This window comes from Myodes glareolus, chromosome 3 (genome assembly GCF_982192425.1).
Source record: "Myodes glareolus chromosome 3, mMyoGla1.1, whole genome shotgun sequence".
NCBI classification, from domain to species: Eukaryota; Metazoa; Chordata; class Mammalia; order Rodentia; family Cricetidae; genus Myodes; species Myodes glareolus.
Window position 1 is genome coordinate 31,736,911 of NC_142028.1, and position 20,799 is coordinate 31,757,709.

Here is a 20,799-nt window from a genome sequence, read left to right on the forward strand (position 1 = left end):
TGATTCTTAGATCTAGAGTCACACTGTCACTTAACAGGGTTCAGTAAATGTTTCTTAGTCAATCTGTGCCAGCACTTGACTGGGGGGAGCAGTGACCTCACTCTGTGACTGCAAAGGTTCAGACCTTCCCAGACTCCATGCTATCGCTCACACTAATCTGTCAGTTTAGAGATTTAACCCTGTGCCCCAAGTCCCCCTGCAATCCACTGGGACATGAGAGATTTAAGTGAGAAGCAAAGCGGATCTTCCTTCTGGTAAGAAAGGCAAGAGGCTGACACAGAAGTGGGAAGGGAGCAGGGTGGGGTGGAGGCCGGGGAGGGGGCACACATGTCTTTAATAATGGAGACGACCTGCCAGAGGCTCTTTCTCCCATACTCCTGGTTTTAATCCCGCCATAGAACGTTTACAGAGCTCAACAGCTCAGCCTAGTGCCCCTGTTCCGCTGGGGTGGTGGACTCTAGGACTTCCTGGAGAGCCTGGGAGAACCATCTTCCTGGGTCACCTCCTGCTACCTGCTGTGTGGCTGCATCCGCCCAGAATTTTTGATGAGGAGAGACAGGCAAAGAGGTCAGGGTGGGGAGGCTTCCTGCGTGGTTTCCCTGGGTGCAATTGAGTGATCTTCCCTTATGGTTGGGTCTGATGGGTCCCTGTTTTATACCTTAACCTTAGTTTGTGAGGGAGCTGCCATGAAGGATGAATCTCAGATCTGCTGCTACCTGCCATAGTTTACCTGGGTCCTTCCCCTGTCCCTGTCCTCCCTGCCTCAGGCTGCCTCCTGCCTTCCCCTCCTGCTACTCTCTACAGGATTCCTGTGTTTTCCTCCAAGACCCCAGGACTTTAATGTCCTCCCATTCAGGCCCATAGCTTAACAGAGCTCCCCAGGAAGACTCCAGGCAGCTGGAGCCATAGTGGGGCATATATTCTTGCTCTATGGTGTTGCTCTGTCACCAGGAATGGTGCATGCACACACACACACACACATACACACACACACGTATCACAAGCACAGACACACAGACACAGATACACACATACACGTGCATACACACAAGCACAGTCACACACATATGGACCACAAGCACAGCCACAGCCACATATATGTACCACAAGTATACACACACACACACTCACACACACACACACACACACACACACATACACACACACACACACTCCCTCTGCACCTGTGGTAAACCTTCTTGGCCTATGACTAGCTGAACAGAGGATGTGTGGGAGGGGTCTGATCTCTGTGGCATTAGCTGTGGATCTTTCAGGTACTCAGTGAGTACCAGGGTCCTAAGATTCCAGGGCTGGAGGCAACTGCAGAACCCCAACCCACCTGCTTAGTCTATAAGGCAAGAACTTAGCAAGACTCCAGGTTACCAGTTACTTAGCAAAAGTATAGACTTAACCAACAATATTCCTATGAGGAATAGGGAGAGGGTAAGGTCAGTTATCCCCAAACAGCTCATAATACAAGACAGAAAGCCACCAAATTTCTCTGTGATCAGAACCATAAAATGACCCAGAGAAAACATCTTTGCAGAGGGGATGTTGGTATTTGGTGTCAAGTTTACTTGTGTGTGTGTGTGTGTGTGTGTGTGTGTGTGTGTGTCCGTGTCCATCCATTCCCAGGACAACCTGTGGGAGTCTGTTATTTCTTTCTACCACGTGGCTTCTGGGGCGTCAACCTCAGGTTATTAGGCTTGATGGCAGGCACCATGACCTACTAGAAGAGCCATTTTGCCAGCCTGAAGCTGAGTTTTTAAGTCAAAGTGGATCACTATGGGCAGAGAGCACCATGCTCCTGAAGGGCCTGTTTTCCTGAGACAGGAGGTGGGAGTGTGTTAGGGCAGTGGCAGCTTGTTTTGTTGGAAGGGTAGGTGCAGGGGACTTCAGAGTAGATGGGGACTTGCACAGCTCTCTTGGATAGCAATCCTGAATCAAGAGGCTTCCAGCCCTTGGCCCCAGCCCTGAATATAACATGAAGGACGCTGAGACACATACCTCTGCTATGTGTCACCTACAAGCTAGACCATCTGCTGGACAGAAAGACTTTCAGGATGTAAAGGAATGAGGGGGGTTTCATGCTACAGACGGGGAAGGCTGGCTATCTTAAGCCCCTGGCTCAGTTCAGCTTTGGATGGAACACTATCCTGGTGAACAACAGTTTGTTAGACAGGTTTTGTCTCGACTCCTAGAGGCCTTTGCATCCTTGGATGCAGCTTTCCCCTTCATGTGTCTGACCATCCTTTAGACCAGCAAGGAACTGGCTCCTTCAGGGTTCCCTGTGGGCATCGAGACACATGGTCTCGCTTGTCGGGCATCTTGTCCTCCAGGCGGCAGGGGCAGCTGCCTACTCTGACACCCTGTTCTCCTAAATAGTCCTGGCCAACGGTGGTCACATCTAGAGGCTCAGCTCCCTGTCTAGAGGGCCCTCGGTTCCCTCCGCATCGCTGCATCGCTGAGGACCCTCAGGACGAGAAGTCAGCCTTCAAGGAGGGGGCTCTGACACAGGAGACACACAGTGTCCCGTCAGGTCTGGGATCCAAGTCAGTCCGTGAAGCTGTGGTCTGGGTCCTGTACTCCTTGAAAGATCCTGCCTTCCAAATGGACAGACAGAGGTGGCCGCTAGTGAGAGTGCTGGGTGGTGAGAGGAGGCGCGGTTCCTTTGATCTGGGGCAGGGGTGATTCACCCACAACGCTCTCCTGCTACCACAGAGCTTCTCCAACCGATGCGCGTGCCCGCCATCGCAGATGCGCCCCAGCTGCCACTCCGCTGCGCGCTCTCCTCCCTCTGCTCCCTTGCTCGCTGTTGAGCACGCGCGCTCTGCTCCCTCTGCCTCTCCCCCTCTTCGGTCTGTCTTCCTCCCGCCCTCCCTCTTTCGCTTCAGTTTGTCGCTGACCCCGCAACCCCCTCCCCGGCAGCGGCAGCTCAGCCTGCGGGTCCGCCTCCTTCACAGGCGCTGCCCAGGCTCCCGCTGCCCTTAACCAGACCCGAAATCCCCGCGTTCTGCCTGCCGAGCTGCCCATGTCCAGCTACCTGGTCTGAGCATCAGGTCCCAGTGCAAAAAGGTGAGTTGCGAGCAGCTTCTGAGAGAGAATGGGTCGGCGCGAAAGGAGGTTGGCTCGAATATGGGAACTTTGGGCCACCTGGCCCAGCAGGGTTAGCAGGGCTTCCTTCCTAGGGCAGTTGCTGGGGTGGGGTGGGGGGACCAGACACCTGGGCAATCCAAAGGTACAGAGCATTAGGAACTCTGACCCCTCAGTGCTGGGGACATAGCTGTGCTTTCTGTTGGGAGGGGGTAGGGAGGAGGGGACAGGGAGGAGAGCAAAGCCGGTGCCACATGATGGCCCCGGGTAGCATAGAAATGTCCCTGCAGCAGGAAGAACGGCAAGCCAGAGGAGGGGGAGACAGCTTGGGTGTTGGAGACAGGCTGGCATACAGAGAGGCTTGGAATGGGGCTGGAGGGTGGAGGACCCCCCTGAGCGAGGCAAGGGCTCTGGACCTTTATACCAGTTGCTCTGGCTGGGTTTGCTGGCCCTCAGGTAGCTGTCCTTGGGCAAGGGTGCAAAGGAGCCCTTGCTAGTTGGAACAGTCTTTGCAGTCCTGATGGAGCCTCGCTGGTGGGGGTGTGGCTGGGAGTGAAGAAGGGGGTGTCTGGTAGTTCTTCCTTACAAACCCAGGCCTTGATTTTAACACACTGGAGAGCTAGACAAACCAGGAACATGAGATGCTTAGGTGGCCCGCCACTGCATAATGGCCTTTGCAGCAGGTGGACCAGACGCCTTAGGAGCACTGGGCACTCGGTATAGGGACAGTGTACAGCCAGGTCACATTCACCTGGCTGCTTGGCTGTCATGGGCACGGATGCCTGACTTGGAGCAGGACATTGGTTTTCAGGAGCCCCAGGCCCATTTCATAATGCTGGATTCTGCCCAGGAATCTGCAGTTCAAATTCCTGTATGGCCGGCAGGTCTGGGGCTGGGCTCTGATTGGTTGCTCTGCCTCCCACCCCCAGCTGTCTGCATTCCAGGGTGGTGGTGGGGATGTTGGCACCAGGCTGCCAGGGTTTGTTGGGCATTGCCTTGTGTGACTCAGATTGACAGGCCCACAGCTTAGATAACTACAGCAGGTGGGGGGAGGGGAAGGAGCCGGCATGTGGCCCTGGGCGGGGGAAGTCCAGCTGGTAGGGAAATCCAACATCAGCTTCCAAGCTGCCAAGAAGAGCCCAGCGCTCCCACCCCCACCTTCCCACTGCAGGAGGGCTCCCTCCTCTGCCAGAAGAGGGAGCCGGGGAAAACCAGGCAGGGCAGGCAAAGAGGCGGGCTTCTTAAGCCCCCTAGCTGTGTTCTTTGAGGTTTGGCTAGAGGATATATCTGCTTGCAGGACAAGTGTACCCTGTTTTCATTTCTCAAGTGCGAAGACTCAGAGCCAGGGTCTTGCTTTGGTCAGGTGGGCGGTGAGGGAGGGAACTAGTGTGTGTGTGTGTGTGTGTGTGTGTGTGTGTGTGTGTGTGTGTACATGTGTGTACAATGCTGGGAAGAGGGGGGAGTCAGGGTGAAACTTGGGTGTGCGGTGGATGATCTGTCTTGGCTCCTGCCCAGGGAGGCAGTGAACCATGGGAGCCTTCTGGGTCCTCAATGCACTCTCTGGCTTCCCAGGGCAACCCTGGTGTATGCTGGGTGACTCAAGGACCTTCCTGTTCTGCTTCCCAGGGTTTCTGTCAGAGGCAGGGAGAATTTGACAAGGAAATGTGGCTCAAGAAGCTGGAAGTGAGAGGGCAGTGTGCTGAGAGGAACCTGGAGGGAGGGTGCATGGCTGTCCCAAGCAGACATCTAGCGGGGATGGGGGTGGTGGTTAGAAACTGCTTCACCAGGCAGTATGTGCTTAGGGGTAACTGATGAGCAGAGCAGATGTGGGGTACTTGCTAGAAGGGCCTCATGGCCAGACTGGTGACATCAATCCAGGAGACATTTCATTTTTCTGTGTTCTGGGCCTCATGGCATTCCAATTGCTCAGACCAGATGTCCAGGCTCCCTGGAAGTCCTCCGAGATGGGGCAGGATGACTTGCAGGCTCACCGCCCTAGCTCAGCCACCCACTAGCCTTGAGCCTCCCAAGGGGAGAACCAAGGGGGTAGAGTAGCCCGTGAATGCCTTTCTGCTCCCCCTCTTGGTGTATGGAGCTGGCGTTGGTGCAGAAGCCTTGATCTGGGGGAGATACGTGGGAGGGTGTGCATAGCAGTTGGCCTAGGGGTCAGGGAGCTGAGGGCACTCACAGGCCGCATGTTGTGCACACTTGATTTGAGGGGTGCTGAGGGGGTACTGTGGGTGACTGAGAAGGAACTGAGAGGAATGTTGTGGATCCCACGCCTGGGGTGAGGTGGCTTTTTTTTTTTTCGGTTTTAGTTGAGTGTGAGCGCACATCATAGGGAGAGTAGGCCTACATCTGTGGGAGAAATTGGAGAGCAGGTAGCAGGTGTACTCTGTCAACCTAACCTTGATGCTCTGCAGAGCAAGTCTGACTGGCGGCTCCCGGCTGGGGGAGGGGGCAGCTGGGCTTCCAGGGGAAACAGCACCCACGCCCTAGCTCTGGTGGGTACAGCGGCCGTTGGGTTAGCAGGAGCACGTGGAACTTCAGACTGCACCCTGCTACGCTCCTGCCTCACCTGCCTGCCGCTCCAACCCTTCACTCCTGGACCGCCCCATCATCTCCCCCAGCTCCCGGCCAGGAGTGGTTCTCTAGGTCTATTCAGCCTATGGGTAGGATGGGGACAGGAATGGCTGTTTGTTCAACTCCAGTGAGACACGATGAGATAAACTGTAGAGTCCTATATGTAGAGACAGAGGGCTGTCTGTCCCTGGATCTGACTCACCCTTCACCCGGGGGATGGACAACTAAATCAGCAACTTTGTGGTCATGTAACTCAAGTCCAATCTATAGTTTTCCATTTTCTCAAGCTTTTCCATGCCTCAGTTTCCCTATGATGCTGATAGTTACTCTAATCTTACTGGACTGTATGAATGCCAAGAACACCGTGTAGTTCTTTGACTGTGGCCATTAGCGTCTTCCCATGTAAAGGCTTGTAGGAGACCCTCAGGTTGGTGCCCTTGTCTTGCTCTGCCTTAGGCAAGGTTCGTTGAGATTTTTGGTGAGCCCCAGACTTATTTTTCCTTTATATCTGCCATTTTCTGTTCCTGCTTCACCAGGCTCACTGTCTGCAGCCTGTGGTGTCTCCAGTTCCCTGGCCTAGAGACGGGTAGCTGCTAAACCCTGGCTGAGAGTGCTGTCCTATACTTCTCAGTCTTGAGTATGTCCCCGATTGGCCAGAGATCTTAGTACTGGGCAGATTCTCACTTAGTGAGTCTGGGTGGGACCTGAGACTTGGCATCTCTGAAAGGTTCCAGGCTATCTGCTTTTACCAGCCCATCAGAGTCAAAATCACATGTTTCTGGTTCGGGAGGTTGGCCACTCCTAGCTTATCAGCCCTGTTCTCTAAACTGGAGCCCAGAGGAGTCTGGGACCCCCTGCTGGGCCCAGTCTTGTCCCTCCACTCTCTATTCCTGGGGCTAGAACAAAACATAGGCTAGTTTTTCCAGCAGGTCCCAAATCCAGTGCCCATGAGCTGCAACATGAGGTGTGTGTGTGTGTTGGGGGCAGGGGTGGACGGACAGAGGATCCTCTGGCAGGACCTCCAACTCTATTCTGTCTCCCATTCCCCCAAAGCATTCATTTATTCCAGCAGTTGGTCAGTGCCTGCAGCAGCAGCAGCAGCAGCAGCAGCAGCAGCAGCAGCAGCAGCAACAGCATGCAGCAGCAGCAGCAGCTGTCCTCTGCTTTCCAATATAGGTCACCCCTTTCCTGAGGAGTCTCTGCTGTTTCAGGGTGGAAAGATCTTTGTCTGGGTGGTTTGTGGGTGGGCTTGGGGTGGAGAGGCTAGGAAGCGTCCCTCTCAAACTCGCTCTGTGGATCCGAGGATCTGGAAGGCACTGACATCACGGGGTGGGGGCACAGATCAGAGGAGGTAGATCAGCTACCTAGAGAGAGCCGCGGTGTCTTCTAGACGTGTCCTCTTTTCTCCAGAGGATACCAATCACCAGAGTCCTTTCTGCCATCTCAGTAGACAACACCCTGGGCTGCGCTGTTTACGCGTGGCTCCTGGCCATCACAGGCAGGGTGGCACTGAAGGGGCAGAGTGGGTGGAAGAACCTTGAGGGAATTTCAGGTGGAGCCTGTCCCCCTGTGGGAGGGCACAGAAATGGGAGCAGGAGCTGCCCTGGGCCTTCAGCGCTACCTAGGCTGAACAAGAAAACTGGCCTGTCTTCGTGGCTGCCTTGTGGGGTTCTCAGCAGATCTTCCTACCAGGCTGGAAGTGTCCCTGTGTCCCCCTGCTGGGGGTTTGCTGGAATTGTGAGGCATCCCTCTGCTGCCTGAATGAAGTGCTGGAATGTTGCCAGCGAGGCATGTGTATGTGTGTGGGTGTGCATGTATGTGCCTATGTACACGCCTAGCTGCACAGATCTGGTATTTGTGTGTGGGAAGGCATGTGTGCAAGCACACGTGTTATGACATGCTTAGTCGCATATTTCTCCTTCTGTGCCCACCTCTCTCTGCTGCATACAATGCACACACAAGCCTTTCCGTTCCTGGGCTCCTGCAGGCTGACAGCCGTCAGGAAGTGGGTAAACAGTCTGACTCAGAGGGCTGTAACCCATCCTCACTTACCATGTAACCTTGGTAAACTGCTGATAGCTACACATTTGGGTGGCTGTAACCTGACTGCTCTTTAACAGGTGCTATGACCTGTAGTATGACTGCTGCTTAGAAGGTCAGGGCTGGGGGCCATACTGAGAGGGAGATTTCTCAGAGGGCAGGTCTGTTTGGGCATGCATAGAAGGGGCAGAAATCTACTGAATCAGAATACGGTGGGCGTGCCATGGAATGGGCACCTGTGACTGGCCACAGCCTATGTCGGGCTCATGCGGCTGTGAGACTGACCTCATGTGATGATGAAGATGCCCATCATGGGCTCAAGATGAGGTGGGAGCCTTTGCCAAAATTCCTTAGGTGATGTGTGCCTCCCACGTGCCCACTCTGCTCCCACCTACTGAGCGTCGGGTTGTCACTGTTGGAAAGCTAGGGCGGAGTTTGCAGTGTGTTGGAAGGAGATGGAGGTTATGGATTTGAACCACAGACTCTGCCCGTGTCCCTGAGCCAGAACAATACCAGAACTGAGGTCAAGACACTGTAACCACCGTAACCCACACATATGGCAGCAAGGGCCAGGCTTCTGCCCTTAGCCTCCATGGCTGAGTTACAGCCATGCTCAGTTTTGGGGTACAACACCTGCTGGACTTTTTACAAGCTGTTGCCTCCCCGCTGGGAAGTGGGGGAGGTAAAGTCAAGGTTGGCAGAGGGGCACTGAGCAAGCTGCCCTTGCTGGGAGCAGAGCAGAGTATCTGAGGGCTGCATAGGGCACAGCAGCATGGGGTCACCTTGGTGGCTTCCTGAAGATCACTAGGGTGGGGTGGAGTGGAGGTAGAGAGTGGAAAGGGGGGTTGGGCATTATGGTACACACCTTTAATCCCAGCACTTGGGAGGCAAAGGCAGGCAGATCTCTGTAAAATTGAGGCCAGCCTGGTCTACAGAACAAGTTCTAGGACAGCCTGGGCTCAGACAACAAACAAACAACAAAACAGTAAACCAACAAAATGGGGTTAGGGTGGGAGAATGCACTGGGAGTGTTCCCTAAACATGGAAGAATACCTTGGCCAGGCCGCACAGGCTTCTAAATGGAACGCCCACCCCAGCAATGGGAGTGTTCCCCAAACACCGAAGGAAACCTTGGCCAGGCCGCACATCCTTCTAAACACCCTGGCAGCTGCGGTCACCTCCTCAGAGTCAGCTCCATTCTGCCATTTGCTGGGAGCTCTGGGACTAACCGGAACTGAGGGCTGACACTGGAACTATACAGAGGCCATGGTAGTCAAAAAGGCCAAGCTTGCTGCTATCCTGGGAGGAGTGGTTCCAGAAACAGTGACTTTTGGGTGCTAAAAGGGAGCTGGGGTACAAGATAGCCCCCCCCCCCCGACCGTTTTCTGGTTCCCACTGTCCCTAGTGCCTTGCAGTGGTATTAGCTTCCCCTCTGATGGAGATGACAAGGTGCAGGCTCTGGCTCCCCATCTCATAGCTCTTACCAATGTCTGGAGGAAACTGGGGTGCTAGGGAGGCCTGGGTCCCCTTCAGGAGACTCTGGGTTGTGGCAGGCCCCAGAAAGGATAGGGAGCCCACTTCTGCCTTGGAAGAGTGACCTGCTGCCTACACTTAACATACTTCTAACCCTCTGCCATTTCACCCTCTCTAGGCCTCAGTTTCTCTTGGGCCAGTGGCCGATGAGCAGGAACCCTCACCCACCCACAACCCCAAGCTGAAGTAGTTACAGATCGGCTAGTGGGCAGAAGACAGCTCATTGTGATTCACCTCCAGGTGACAGCGGGATCAGAAGCAGGGGCCACACAGCAACTCACATCCCGCCAGCAAGCCCTACGAAGGGAAGGGCCCAGCCTCTGCCTTCCCAGGGCTATGGTAAGCTGGGGAGGGGGTGCGTCCCGGTGGAGAAATGAGAGGACCAGGTAGGAGCTGGGGGCTCATTCCTTTACCTAGGAGAAGTGTGCTTTAATTTTCCCACCTGTGACATGGTAAGCCTGGGGGGGAGGGAGCAATATTGCAGGGAAATCATTTGTAAAGCCCACCAAGGTGTTGAGAGACTCCAGGGGAGTCAGGGAAAGACAGGGGAGGAAAAGAAGGGGCTGAGTTGGGGTTCAGCTGGGAGTTACTGTGCCCCTCCAGTTCCCCTAGGAAGCAAACAACTTGCTTGCTCCTCTTGCCCTCCTCCCTACAGAGTATCACAGCGAGCAACAGGAGAGGGAATGAGAAGTGTAAAGGGACACCTGGGCCTTGTCCCTAACCCCTGGGCTGGAACAGGCTCCAAATGTTTCTCTCCACCCATCTCCCTCCCTTCCTCTCTCTCTCAGGACTGACAACTGGTGCATGCTCAGGGGCTCTCTCTCTTCAGAGCTGCAGAGACTGTGGGTTCCACCATGCTGGCACCAGGCGGTGGCCCAGAGCAGAGGAACAAGCTTGCCCTGCAGTGGAGGCAGGTCTCCTGTGAGTATGGGTCCAGCGTGGGGGCAGGGGGATGACAGTTTGATATCTGACCTTCCTGGGTGCCCAAGGCCTTGCTTTGGAGGCTCAGACTCACAGCCTTGTTAAGTAAAGACAGTCCATTTGTGGTGCTTTCCTGAGGCGGGGAGAGGGAGTCTAGACAGCTGGTTCTGCCTCATGCCTCTCATTCCCTGGCAGTCGCCAGCCACGGGTTCTGCTGGAGAGTGGTCCAGTTCCACTCCTTTTAGCTGGATCTGTGCTATGTGCAGCATGTGCTGAGCTGGGACAGAGATCAGTTCCTCCTGGGCTGCAGTCCCAGTCAGCCTCAGCCATTAGGGAAACTGTCGTTCCAATGGCCCCAGCCATCTCCTCTGCTGGATGAACCCAGAGGCCCCAGCAGGATCTCTCCTGCATTCTTCCCAGCTCTGTTGGGAGTTCTTGGTGTGCGGCAGTGGAAGTCATAGGGACTGGGTCCTTTCCTCCCTGTACACACGCACATTAAGATTACATGGTAGTGAAAGTAGCCTTGTCCGTGAAAATTCTCTTCAAAGGGATAAGGTCAGCCCTAGCTGGTTTGCCCACGGCTATACAGTAAAAAGTAAGAAGTGACCCAAAGGGACACTGCTCTGCCTGACCTCCCCCGGCCTTCGGTCCAGTTGCCCTAGCATGGCACAGCCTGAATTATTCACCAGGTGAATGGCTGATCCGAGGGGCTCAGATCCCTTTCGTCCTAGGCTCACGCTGACACCTCTCAGCACAGGATTATGTTTTCCTGTCGCTTTGCTGCCGGCTCTGAATTTGGCGGAGGTGGATGGGGCAGGGTGGGGGGAGAGGCCTCGTTTCCTCCCTTTCCAGTGGCTAAGTCTATTCACCAGAAAGTGTGTAGAGTGTAGCTCCTGATGCTGATGGTCCTCAAGGGGCAATGGGCTGAGCCCTCTCCTCAGGTCTCCTCTCCTCTCTTCTCCCCTCCCCTCCCCTTCCCTCCTCCCCTCTCCTCTCCTTTCTTCCCTTCCCCTCCCCTCCTCCTGTCTTCCCTCCTATCTCCTCCTTTCCCTCCCACACCTCCCCATCCCTTATATCCCCTCCCTTCCCCTCCCCTTTCCTCTCCTCTCCTATCTGGTTTCTTTCAATTTTTTTCTTTCTCTCTTTCTCTTTCTCCTTCTATGCCTCCTTCATTCCTTCTTTCATTTTCTTTATATAGTTGTTATGTAGTGCTGGCTACTACTCTAACTTGTGATTCTCTGCCCGAGTTTCCTAAGTACTGAATACAGATGTGTACATCACACTTGGCATCTCCTTAAAAGTAAAACATAGTGTTGATGTTCAGATGGTGTATGTGTATGTGTGTGTGTCTCTGTGTGTGTGTGGTGTGTATGTGTTTGTGTGTATGTGTGTGTGGGATGTGTGTGTATGTGTGTGTGTGTGTGTGTGAGTATGTGTGTATATATGTTGGGTATGTGTGTGGGGGCTGTATATATATATGTGGTGTGTGTGCATGTGTCTCTCTCTCTGTGTGGTGTGTGTTTATGTGCATATGTGTGCCTATGTGTGTGCATGTGTGTGTGTGTATGTGTCTCTCTGTGTGTGGTGTGTGCATGTGTGTGGTGTGGGGCATGCTGACTCAGAGAGGTGGAGGTCATTCCAGGTGGTCTTAGGTAGCAAGGAGAGATCTCCGGGTGACTGTAATAGCTAAGCTGTGCTCCTTTCCCATCAGGAACAAAGTGACTCAGGTGTCAGTCTCATGGTGTATTCTTCACTGCCATTAATCCCACAGGAAAGGGCAGGAGAGTGTCATCTTGTCTCCTCAAGCTCTGCCCTCTGGAATTTAGATGACTAGACACCCACCAGACAGACTGGAGACTGTCTCATCTAGGTGCCCTGGTTGGGTTTGCTGCCGGCCACTCAAGTAGGGCCAGCTGGGCTGGACTTGGTCAGTTCTCCATCTGGAGGCTTTCCTTGGGACCCAAGGTGGAGCTGATTCAATGGAGACAGAACTGTGTGAGCTATTTCCCAGGCTCCCAGAAAGACAGGCTTCTCTAGCACTGGGGCAGCGGGGCTGACTACAGGACCACCACCAGAGGGGGCCCATTTCGGGGCTCACTTCCAGCAGAAGCCCATAGGCTGGATCCACATATTTTACTCAGAAGGGTCTTGGACCAAAACAAGACATGGCAAGAACCCTGCCACTTGACCCACTCAGAAATGCTACCTTGCACCCTAACGCTAGAAGGCCTGGGGGCTCCAGAGTTCAAGTGTAGATGGAGCCAATCCTGTACAGACTTCTAGCGTTGCAAATAGCTGGTTTACCCCGCTGTTATCACAGTGCTCTGTGATATCACAGTGTTATCACAGACGGGCCTGGGTCCCACCTTAGACATGAGAATCAGGTAAATGAGGCAGCATAAGATGCCATAGGGCATGTTGTGGGCCCCTTTCACCTCTCAGCGTGAAGCTGCTTCAGGTGGGGTTGGGGCTTCCACAGGAAAGACCCAAGCCTAGTGGCCATTGACTTGAAGAAATTGCTCTAGTACTTTAAAATACTACACTTTGTAAACACTTGGAGCATTCGGGCATCTAAGCTCAGAGACCCTTAGTGGAAGAGGCTGTGAACAGGACCCGAGAACCTGTATGGCTTGTCCTCCAGGCCACTCCGCTGACAAAGGTGACTATTATAGTCACAGTGTGATGTCCTTTAACATGGGTGTTTCAGATTCATGAGCACCTTCCTGTGTGGTCAGTAAATACCCATGAGCTGTCTGTAGCTTGTGCTAAAAGAAACGAGGCCAAGAAGACACTAGGGCATGCGTCAGGAAAGGGGAAACTGAGGCAGGAAAACCCAAGCCTGTTACTTTCTCCTCCGGACTCCTCCCTAGGGATCACCTGCTGGATTGCCCTGTGTGCCGTGGAGGTGCTCCCCGCCTGCCCTTTCTCCTGCACCTGTGATAGCCGCACCTTGGAGGTGGACTGCAGTGGCCTGGGTCTCACCGCTGTGCCCCCAGATGTGCCCGTCGCCACCCAAAGCCTTCTGCTCCTGAACAATAAACTGAGTGTACTGCCAAGCTGGACTTTCGCTAACCTATCCAACCTGCAGCGGCTGGACCTGTCCAACAACTTTCTGGACCAGCTACCTCGGTCCATTTTCCAGGACCTGGTCAATCTGACAGAGCTGCAGCTGCGGAACAACAGCATCAGGACCTTGGACAGGGAACTGCTCCAGCACGCCCCGCTGCTGCGCCACCTGGATTTGTCTATCAATGGCTTGGCCCAGCTGCCCCCGGGCCTTTTTGACGGGCTCCTGGCTCTGCGGTCCTTGTCCCTTCGCTCCAACCGTCTGCAGAGCCTGGACCGGCTGACCTTTGAGCCCCTGGCGAGCCTGCAGCTGCTTCAGGTTGGGGACAACCCATGGGAGTGTGACTGTAACCTTCGAGAGTTCAAACACTGGCTGGAGTGGTTCTCCTACAGAGGTGAGTCCTACCACCTACCCCGCCTGTGTGAGGAGCTGGGCTGAGGTCACCCTGCCATTCCTTCCCTGCAGGCAGCGGAGGCCAAGCACAGCTCCCCTCTGCTTGTTAGGACTCATTAAGGGCATACTGTACCTTTGCTTTCAGGTCTTAGGTTTTCTATGGGGACTTAGAGACACATGGTGCTTTTCTGTGCTTTTTATCCCACTAGTAGGCCCCTGGGGCTTCCCTGCAGGACAGGAAGAGGAACAACCACCTTTTCTGGGAATAATAAGGCCTCCTGCCTCTTCCATGAGGGCAGAATGTGACTGAAACCCATAAACACAACCATTTTCCTATGAAGGTGGAGCCAGCTTCCTGTCCTAAGAATTTTTGACAGAAAACTTAGTAAGCAGCTAGAGGGTTCTAGTTTTGCTTCCATTTCCTCCTTTAAAAAACTTATTATTTATTTGCATACATGTGTATGCATGTGTGCACATGCAGATGTAGGCACATATGTGCACAGCACACCCCAGAACACATGTGAAAGTCAGAGAGTGGTTTCAGGAGTTGGTTCTCCAATTCCATCATGTATGTTCCAGGGATCTAACTCAGGCCATCAGCCTGGTCAGCAAGTGACTTTATCCTCTGAGCCATCTTGACAGTTCTTTGTTGTTAACCCAGAGACTCTTGGCCCAGGCTTGGGACTCACTATGCATTCCAAACCGAACCTAAACATTATGAAGCACCACTCCTGGCTTCTCCCCATACTTTAAAAAAGGTTTTATTTATTTACTGTATGTGCATGTGTGCATATGCCCAAGTGTATTATGTACAACTTGTGCATGCAGTGCCCTCAGAAGCCAGAAGAGGGCTTCCCCTGGAACTAGAGTTATAGGCAATTAAGAGCAACTCAATGTGGGTTCTGGAAACTGATCCTGGGTCCTCTACAAGAGCAGCAGGTGCTCTTACCTGCTGAGTCATCTCTCCAGACCCCTCTCCCTTTCTTTAGCCTGAGAAAGTTCTATAATGAACAAATGAATTGACCGAACAAATGCTTAGCCAGGCTTATCCCTGTTATCTCAGCACTTGGGAGGCAGAGCAGGGATGGAATGGGAGGCTGGATAAATGAGCAAAGGATTTAAAAGTGCCAGATATTGTTTGAATTTTGGCCCTGCCACCTACTAGCAGTGTGATCTTGAGAAGTTAATTAACATCTCTGTGGTATATCTGTAAAAAGAAGAAAGGTCGATCACGGGAATTAAATAGGGAAATGCATACGAAGTCTTTGAAAAGTGACCAGCATAAAGGAAGTGCTCAGTGGAGCACTGCCTCGTTTGCTCATTTGTTCATAAAATCAAGTGCACACAGTATGACACAGTCAGTGCCCCAGGACAAGGCAGCTACTTGGCATATGTGGAATTAACTAATCAGTGTTGGGATTCTAAAAATAATCCAGTGTGTTCCCTTATCTTACCCCATTCATTTCCCATCCAGCCACTAAATCAATATTTCCATGCTACTCGGATGCATTAATTAAAAACACTTTACAAACGATAAAGTACTTTGAGATGTTAGTCACCGTGATAATTCTGTTTTTGAAGTGAAGAGATGATTAATGCTGTTGTCTAGTTCCCAGTTTACAAATACCTTTTTGTGCACATTATCTATTTTAATCTCTCGAGCTGCTAATTGAGGTAGATATCCTTATTTTGCAGCTAAGAATACTAAGACTTAGGCATAATTAAGTAAGTTAAATAATTTCCAGGTGACAACACAGCCAGGATTCAATCCTGGGTCTCTGTTGCAGGAAAATGAGGTCACTCCCTGCTCACTGCCCTAATGGCTCTCCCTCGTTCTAACCACGTGGCCTTGGTTACATGCTTACTGCACTTCAGCTTTTCCGGAACCATCCAGGTAGAATTAAAGACCTGGTGCTGGCCTTAGGGTGCATCTTTGCCCTTAACACAGCAGGCTGGAGCCAGCTTCCCAGACTTTGTCTTCAGCCTTGCCCTCCTTAAAAAACTAAATGAAAACCTCAGTGTTTCTTTCCACCAGCATCCTGAGCATCCTGGGATAAGATGGATGTCTGTTGTGAGATTGGACTCGAGGTGGCAGGGCTGAGAGAGGGAGCTGGAAGTGATGCTGTAGCTGAGCCTCTCCTAAACCGAAAGAAAGTTAGACTCCATTTCCGACTTCCCAGGGTGTGTCTGCCCAGGTTACAATCCTTAGTCCTGGGCTCACATACCCTACCCCAGTGTGGGATTCCCCTCTGTATGCTGTGAATACAATAATAATAATAATAATAATAATAATAATAATAATAATAATAATAATAATAATAACTGTCTTGGACCTGCACAGGGAATAGAGGTAGGCAGAGAAAACTAAACTGAATGCTGGGAGAAAGAAGGAGGAGTTAGAGAGAAGCCATGTAGCCCTGTGGGAGATAGACACCACGTGGCCATACACAGATTAATAGAAATGGGTTAAATTAATACGTAAGAGTGAGCCAATAAGAAGTTAGAGCTAATGGGACAAGCAGTGTTTTAAATAATGTGGTTTCTGTTTGATTATTTTGGATCTGAGCTGCCGTGCAGCCGGGAACGAAACAAGCAGCCTCCTCCAACACTGCCCAGTTAGGCACTGACTGATATTTTCCCTCTGCCCTATCTGTCCCCCCCCCCCCCAGTGTCATAAAGGTAGTTTGATAACTGTACTGTCAGCTCTAGTCTCCTGTCCAGGGTTTCCTCCCTAGATACCTCTGTGTTGGGATACCTGACAGCCCAGGCAGATACCATGCCCTCTTTTTGATGTTCTCAGGCCATCAGAACCCTATGTGGAGGAGGGGATGAGGCAGTGGCTCTGGCTTTTGTCCTCTTTGTGAGAAGAAACACAGGCCAAGGTACTGTGTTGAAAGCAATGGCAGGGATTCACAGACATCAGCAAGCAGCTAGGTCCTGGGCAGAGACGGAGACAAACAGTCTGGGCAGGAACATGGCTTGCTGTACCAAAGCCATGTCCTGAGCATGCCTCCAGCTGGAACTGCTGTCCTCCTGCAGGTCAGTGTGACCTCGGAGGGATAGGCTTGAATGAGATGGATGAGAGCTTCTCTGTGGACTAAAAGTAATGGCAATGCCCATTTTCAATGGCTTTGGCAGCTGTGGTGGCCTCCTCTGACATACATCTATCGTAGTCCTTGGTCCATTGGTACTACCTCCTCTTACTCGACTGTAATCAGGACTGACTACATTACTGGCAGGACTGTACTTTTTGGGCCTTCCCATTTGGAGGGGAGGGTACCCCAGTTCCAGATGCCTGCTCAGCACCTCTTTTTTTTCCCTGGATGCAGGGGGTCGCCTGGACCAACTTGCCTGCACCCTACCCAAGGAGCTAAGGGGGAAGGACATGCGTGCGGTCCCCATGGAGATGTTTAACTACTGTTCCCAGCTAGAGGATGAGAACAACTCTGCTGGGATGGATGCTCCAGGGCCACCCTGCACTAAGGCCAGCCCAGAGCCCGCAAAACCTAAGCCTGGGGCCGAGCCTGAGCCTGAGCCCAGCACGGCCTGTCCTCAAAAGCAGAGGTACCGGCCCGTGAGTGTACGGCGGGCCATCGGCACAGTGATCATCGCGGGTGTCGTGTGTGGTATTGTCTGCATCATGATGGTGGTGGCTGCTGCTTACGGCTGCATCTATGCCTCCCTCATGGCCAAGTACCACCGGGAGCTCAAGAAGCGCCAGCCGCTGATGGGGGACCCCGAGGGTGAGCATGAAGATCAGAAACAGATCTCTTCTGTGGCATGAGAGCTGTCTGTCTGGCCCAGGTAGGACAGAAGGAGACTCCATGGGACTTCTACCAAAGGGCTGCCCTTCCCTCCATCACAGGCCCTGCCTCAGCCTGACACTGGTACTGCCTGCCTCAGCTCCCTGGCCCTCATCTGTCCTCCAGTAGAGCAGCCTCCCGGTCTCTTTCCAAGTTTCTAGACACTTCCTCTGGCCAAAGGTTCCTGGGGAAGGTCCTGTCTGGGCCCCTGGTCTTTGGGACACCTGAGTGTCCCTGTAGGCTTCTGGCCACAGGGAAGAAAACCTACACCGGAACCACGCTCTGCACCGAGCACGTTCCCCCTGCCCAGGGCCAGCGCAGCTGGTGACCCTCCCTACCTCTTGCTCATTCCCACTTCAGTCTGCATTAGGGCCTGAGAGGGAGGGACAGGGGAGCCAGAGGTAGATTTCTGTGACTCCTTTTGGAGCCAGAAAGATATTCTTAGGTCCTGGTGGTGTGAAGTTTGTCCAGCTCTCAGCAGCTGGTGCCAATGTGCAAACACCCCCCAGCCCTGTGATCTGGGTCCAGTGCTTAGAAAAACCAAAGTGACTATAATGTCTTCCTTGGGTGGATGCCATTCTGTCCCTTTATCTGCTATAGACTCCTCTGACTATGTTCTCCGGGTTTACTAATTTTATATTTTTGTTTTAGTGTAGGGTTTTGAGACAGGGTTTTACTCTACATATTAGTTCGCTGTCACATACAGGGCACTGCTATCACAGTTCCATGCACAGACACATACACAGACACAGACACACACACACACACACACACACACATACACACACAGAGAGAGAGAGAGAGAGAGAGAGAGAGGCACGCACACATATAGGCACACACGCAGAGGAACACACATAGACACACACAGACAGACAGGCAGACAGACAGACAGACAGACACACACACATACACACACACACACACACACCAGGTGGGAAAGGAGGCCATGAAAACTTGAGGCCGAGGCCTGCTGTCCCTTCAGCTCAGAGGCCATAGTCTCTCTTACTTCTTGACTACAGTCTTCCTATGTCATCAGGGGTTAGGTCCTGGACAACAACACAGGGATCCTTTGAGACCCTCTAAAGTGGGCCAAAGCATGCTGCTGGAAGAATTGCCTATTGCCATGGCAACCCTAGCACCTCTCCTGCTAGGTTGACCAGAGACGCAGGAGTTGTGCGTGAATGCAGGACAAGTTCCAGGCTTCTGAGAGTTCAGCTGCAGACCCCTGGGTATGCCTAGGAACCTCCACCCTACCAGGTCCCGGGCACCCTGAGCAGTTTCCACTCCTGCAGCCTCACTTCTGTTCCTCTGCTTCTCCTGTCCCTGCTGTCATCTGCATCTTTTGTTTGTGACCTCCAGGCTGGGTTTGGGCTGTGCTCTGAGATTGCTGGTTCACCTTAGGAGAGCAGACATCAGGCAGTAGGTCTCAACAAGGTTGGCTGCCTTCAACACATTCCTAACAGACTGCAGGAACAGGAACAGGATGGCTACATTCTGTTCAGAGTCCTCAGAGCGGGGACTTCCTTTCCCAGAGGTTCATAGGCTCTGCCTGGTTTCCAGGGAGTGTGCAGTTGCACCTGGGCTGGCCAAGCTAAAAAGGGGCTGCGGTCCTATTTGGGATGGAGACTCTTGCCCCTGGGGCTGTGCACATTTTCAGGGTTGCTGTCCTCTCTGTTCTCAGCGGTCCCCTCCTTAGAGACTGGTATCCCTCTGCTGAAGATGCTAGGCTGAGACCTTGCCTTGAGCAGGGCCTTGTTGGTAGCCAGAAAGAGGCCAGCTAGACACAGGTACCAAGGATGTGTCTACAGGGCATCGGGACAACCTGGCATCCTTCTCCTTCTCTTCTACCACCTACTCTACTCGCAGGGGTGTGCACCGGGAGTCTCAGGACAGTTTTCAAGGTTGTTCTCTGGCTGACAGACAGAGGGCACAGGATCCTCTAGGCTCGGCCACAGTCTTCCTTCCTCTTTTGGCTGGTGGGCCAATCCCAGAGCAGGGATTTTTCTAAGGGCCTGGGGGAGGGAGGGTGTTGTCAGTGGTGATATCTTTAGCCTGAGACAGAAGATTTTTAAAGGCAAAATTATATTTCTGGTTTGTTGTTTCAGAAGACCAATAAAGACTATTTTCCTATGTATTTCCTTGCTTCATTGGGTGGGAGGGGATGTGGGCATGGGGAGACTGGTGTCCTGTCTCCCTGCGTCGCCAGACAGCCGAGCCATTTGTAGAGGAATGTCACCCTGGCGCAGAGAGCTCTATGTGACAGATGGGTCCCTTGCTCAGTATCCAGGACCTCAGGGCTGAGAGGGATGTGAAGGCAGTATCCTGGGGAGGATTTGGCTCAGGACAAGGGTGACAAGCTCCGGGCAAGACTGAGCTGGGATTTTAAACCTGTATGCTCCAGTCTGGCGGCAGCAAATGGGAGTCTCAGAGAAGAGTAAGCTCGTGGAACCGAGGTGAGCAGACCTTGCTAGCTCTGCACCTAGGGCGTCCACCCAGCTCCTGACCGTTCTGTCCTGGCAGCCATGGGCGGACGATAATCCATTGGTATGAGGCTTGCATTTGCACAGAAGGTGGTCTCTGCTTGCCTGAGGACCCTTGTCTTGCCAGGAGGCAAGACGATTAGTTAAGGGCTGCCTCACTTGGGGTCTGTGGGAGCTTCCTGGAGTTTTGCGAATGTCACCTTAGCCTTTCAGTACCACATAAGCACCCCACATCTAGGCCTAGAAATAAGCCCCTGTCAGCCAGTAGGGAGATAGAATTAGGAATGGGAAAGCTGGGAGGGCAGCGCCAAAAAGGGAAGGAAGAAGAAAGCATGGCCTCTGGGATTGCTGGTCACCCCCAGGGCAGGACTGTCCTCTAGGCCAGTGGTTCTGAACTCTGTTCATCTCCAGAGACTCATGTGGAACCTTCACCTTGCGAGCTTTCCTGGGCTGACATCTCACTAAGTCAGGAACGGACCTCAGGGAGACATAAACTCCCAGGGTACAGAAAGCCACACAGCCAGAGAGACTTTCATTCTAGGTGTGGTCAGAGTAGGCTCACCCTCCTCTGGTCTCTCTATAGCAGAGCCAAATCTGGTCCCCTCTGAGTCCCCTGCAGAGCACACATTGCTACTGAAGTCACAGGCACGGTTCATAGAGGGAAGTGCTCAGAGGGTGGCAGTCCTGTCTGTCTAGACCCCTAAGGTGACCCAAGCCTCTCCAGACAGCAGGACAGGTCTCTGACACAGCCCTTGCTGATACACTGTGCAGCATGCCAGCCTGTTCTGGAGAGCACACAAGACCCCAGCGTCCAGGGACAGCAGACACGCCACCTTGCTGTCCTTGGGCTGACGGTCCCAGCTGGTTCCAGGATCAGGGAGGTGGT

The 20,799-nt window shown here is 53.0% G+C and overlaps 2 protein-coding genes across 4 annotated transcripts in view; one reads left to right on the forward strand and one right to left on the reverse strand.

The window, feature by feature from the left end:
* Cacna2d4 (calcium voltage-gated channel auxiliary subunit alpha2delta 4) overlaps nucleotides 1–20,799 on the reverse strand; it is a 100,561-nt gene that overhangs the window by 18,014 nt on the left and 61,748 nt on the right. The window lies entirely within an intron of this gene.
* Nucleotides 2,736–19,567, forward strand: Lrtm2 (leucine rich repeat transmembrane protein 2). Its single transcript, XM_087904334.1, has 5 exons — nucleotides 2,736–3,075; nucleotides 9,368–9,588; nucleotides 10,038–10,170; nucleotides 13,041–13,631; nucleotides 16,960–19,567. Exons 3-5 carry the CDS (start codon nucleotides 10,104–10,106, stop codon nucleotides 17,412–17,414), a joined length of 1,113 nt encoding a protein of 370 aa, XP_087760460.1. The 5' UTR covers nucleotides 2,736–3,075; nucleotides 9,368–9,588; nucleotides 10,038–10,103; the 3' UTR covers nucleotides 17,415–19,567.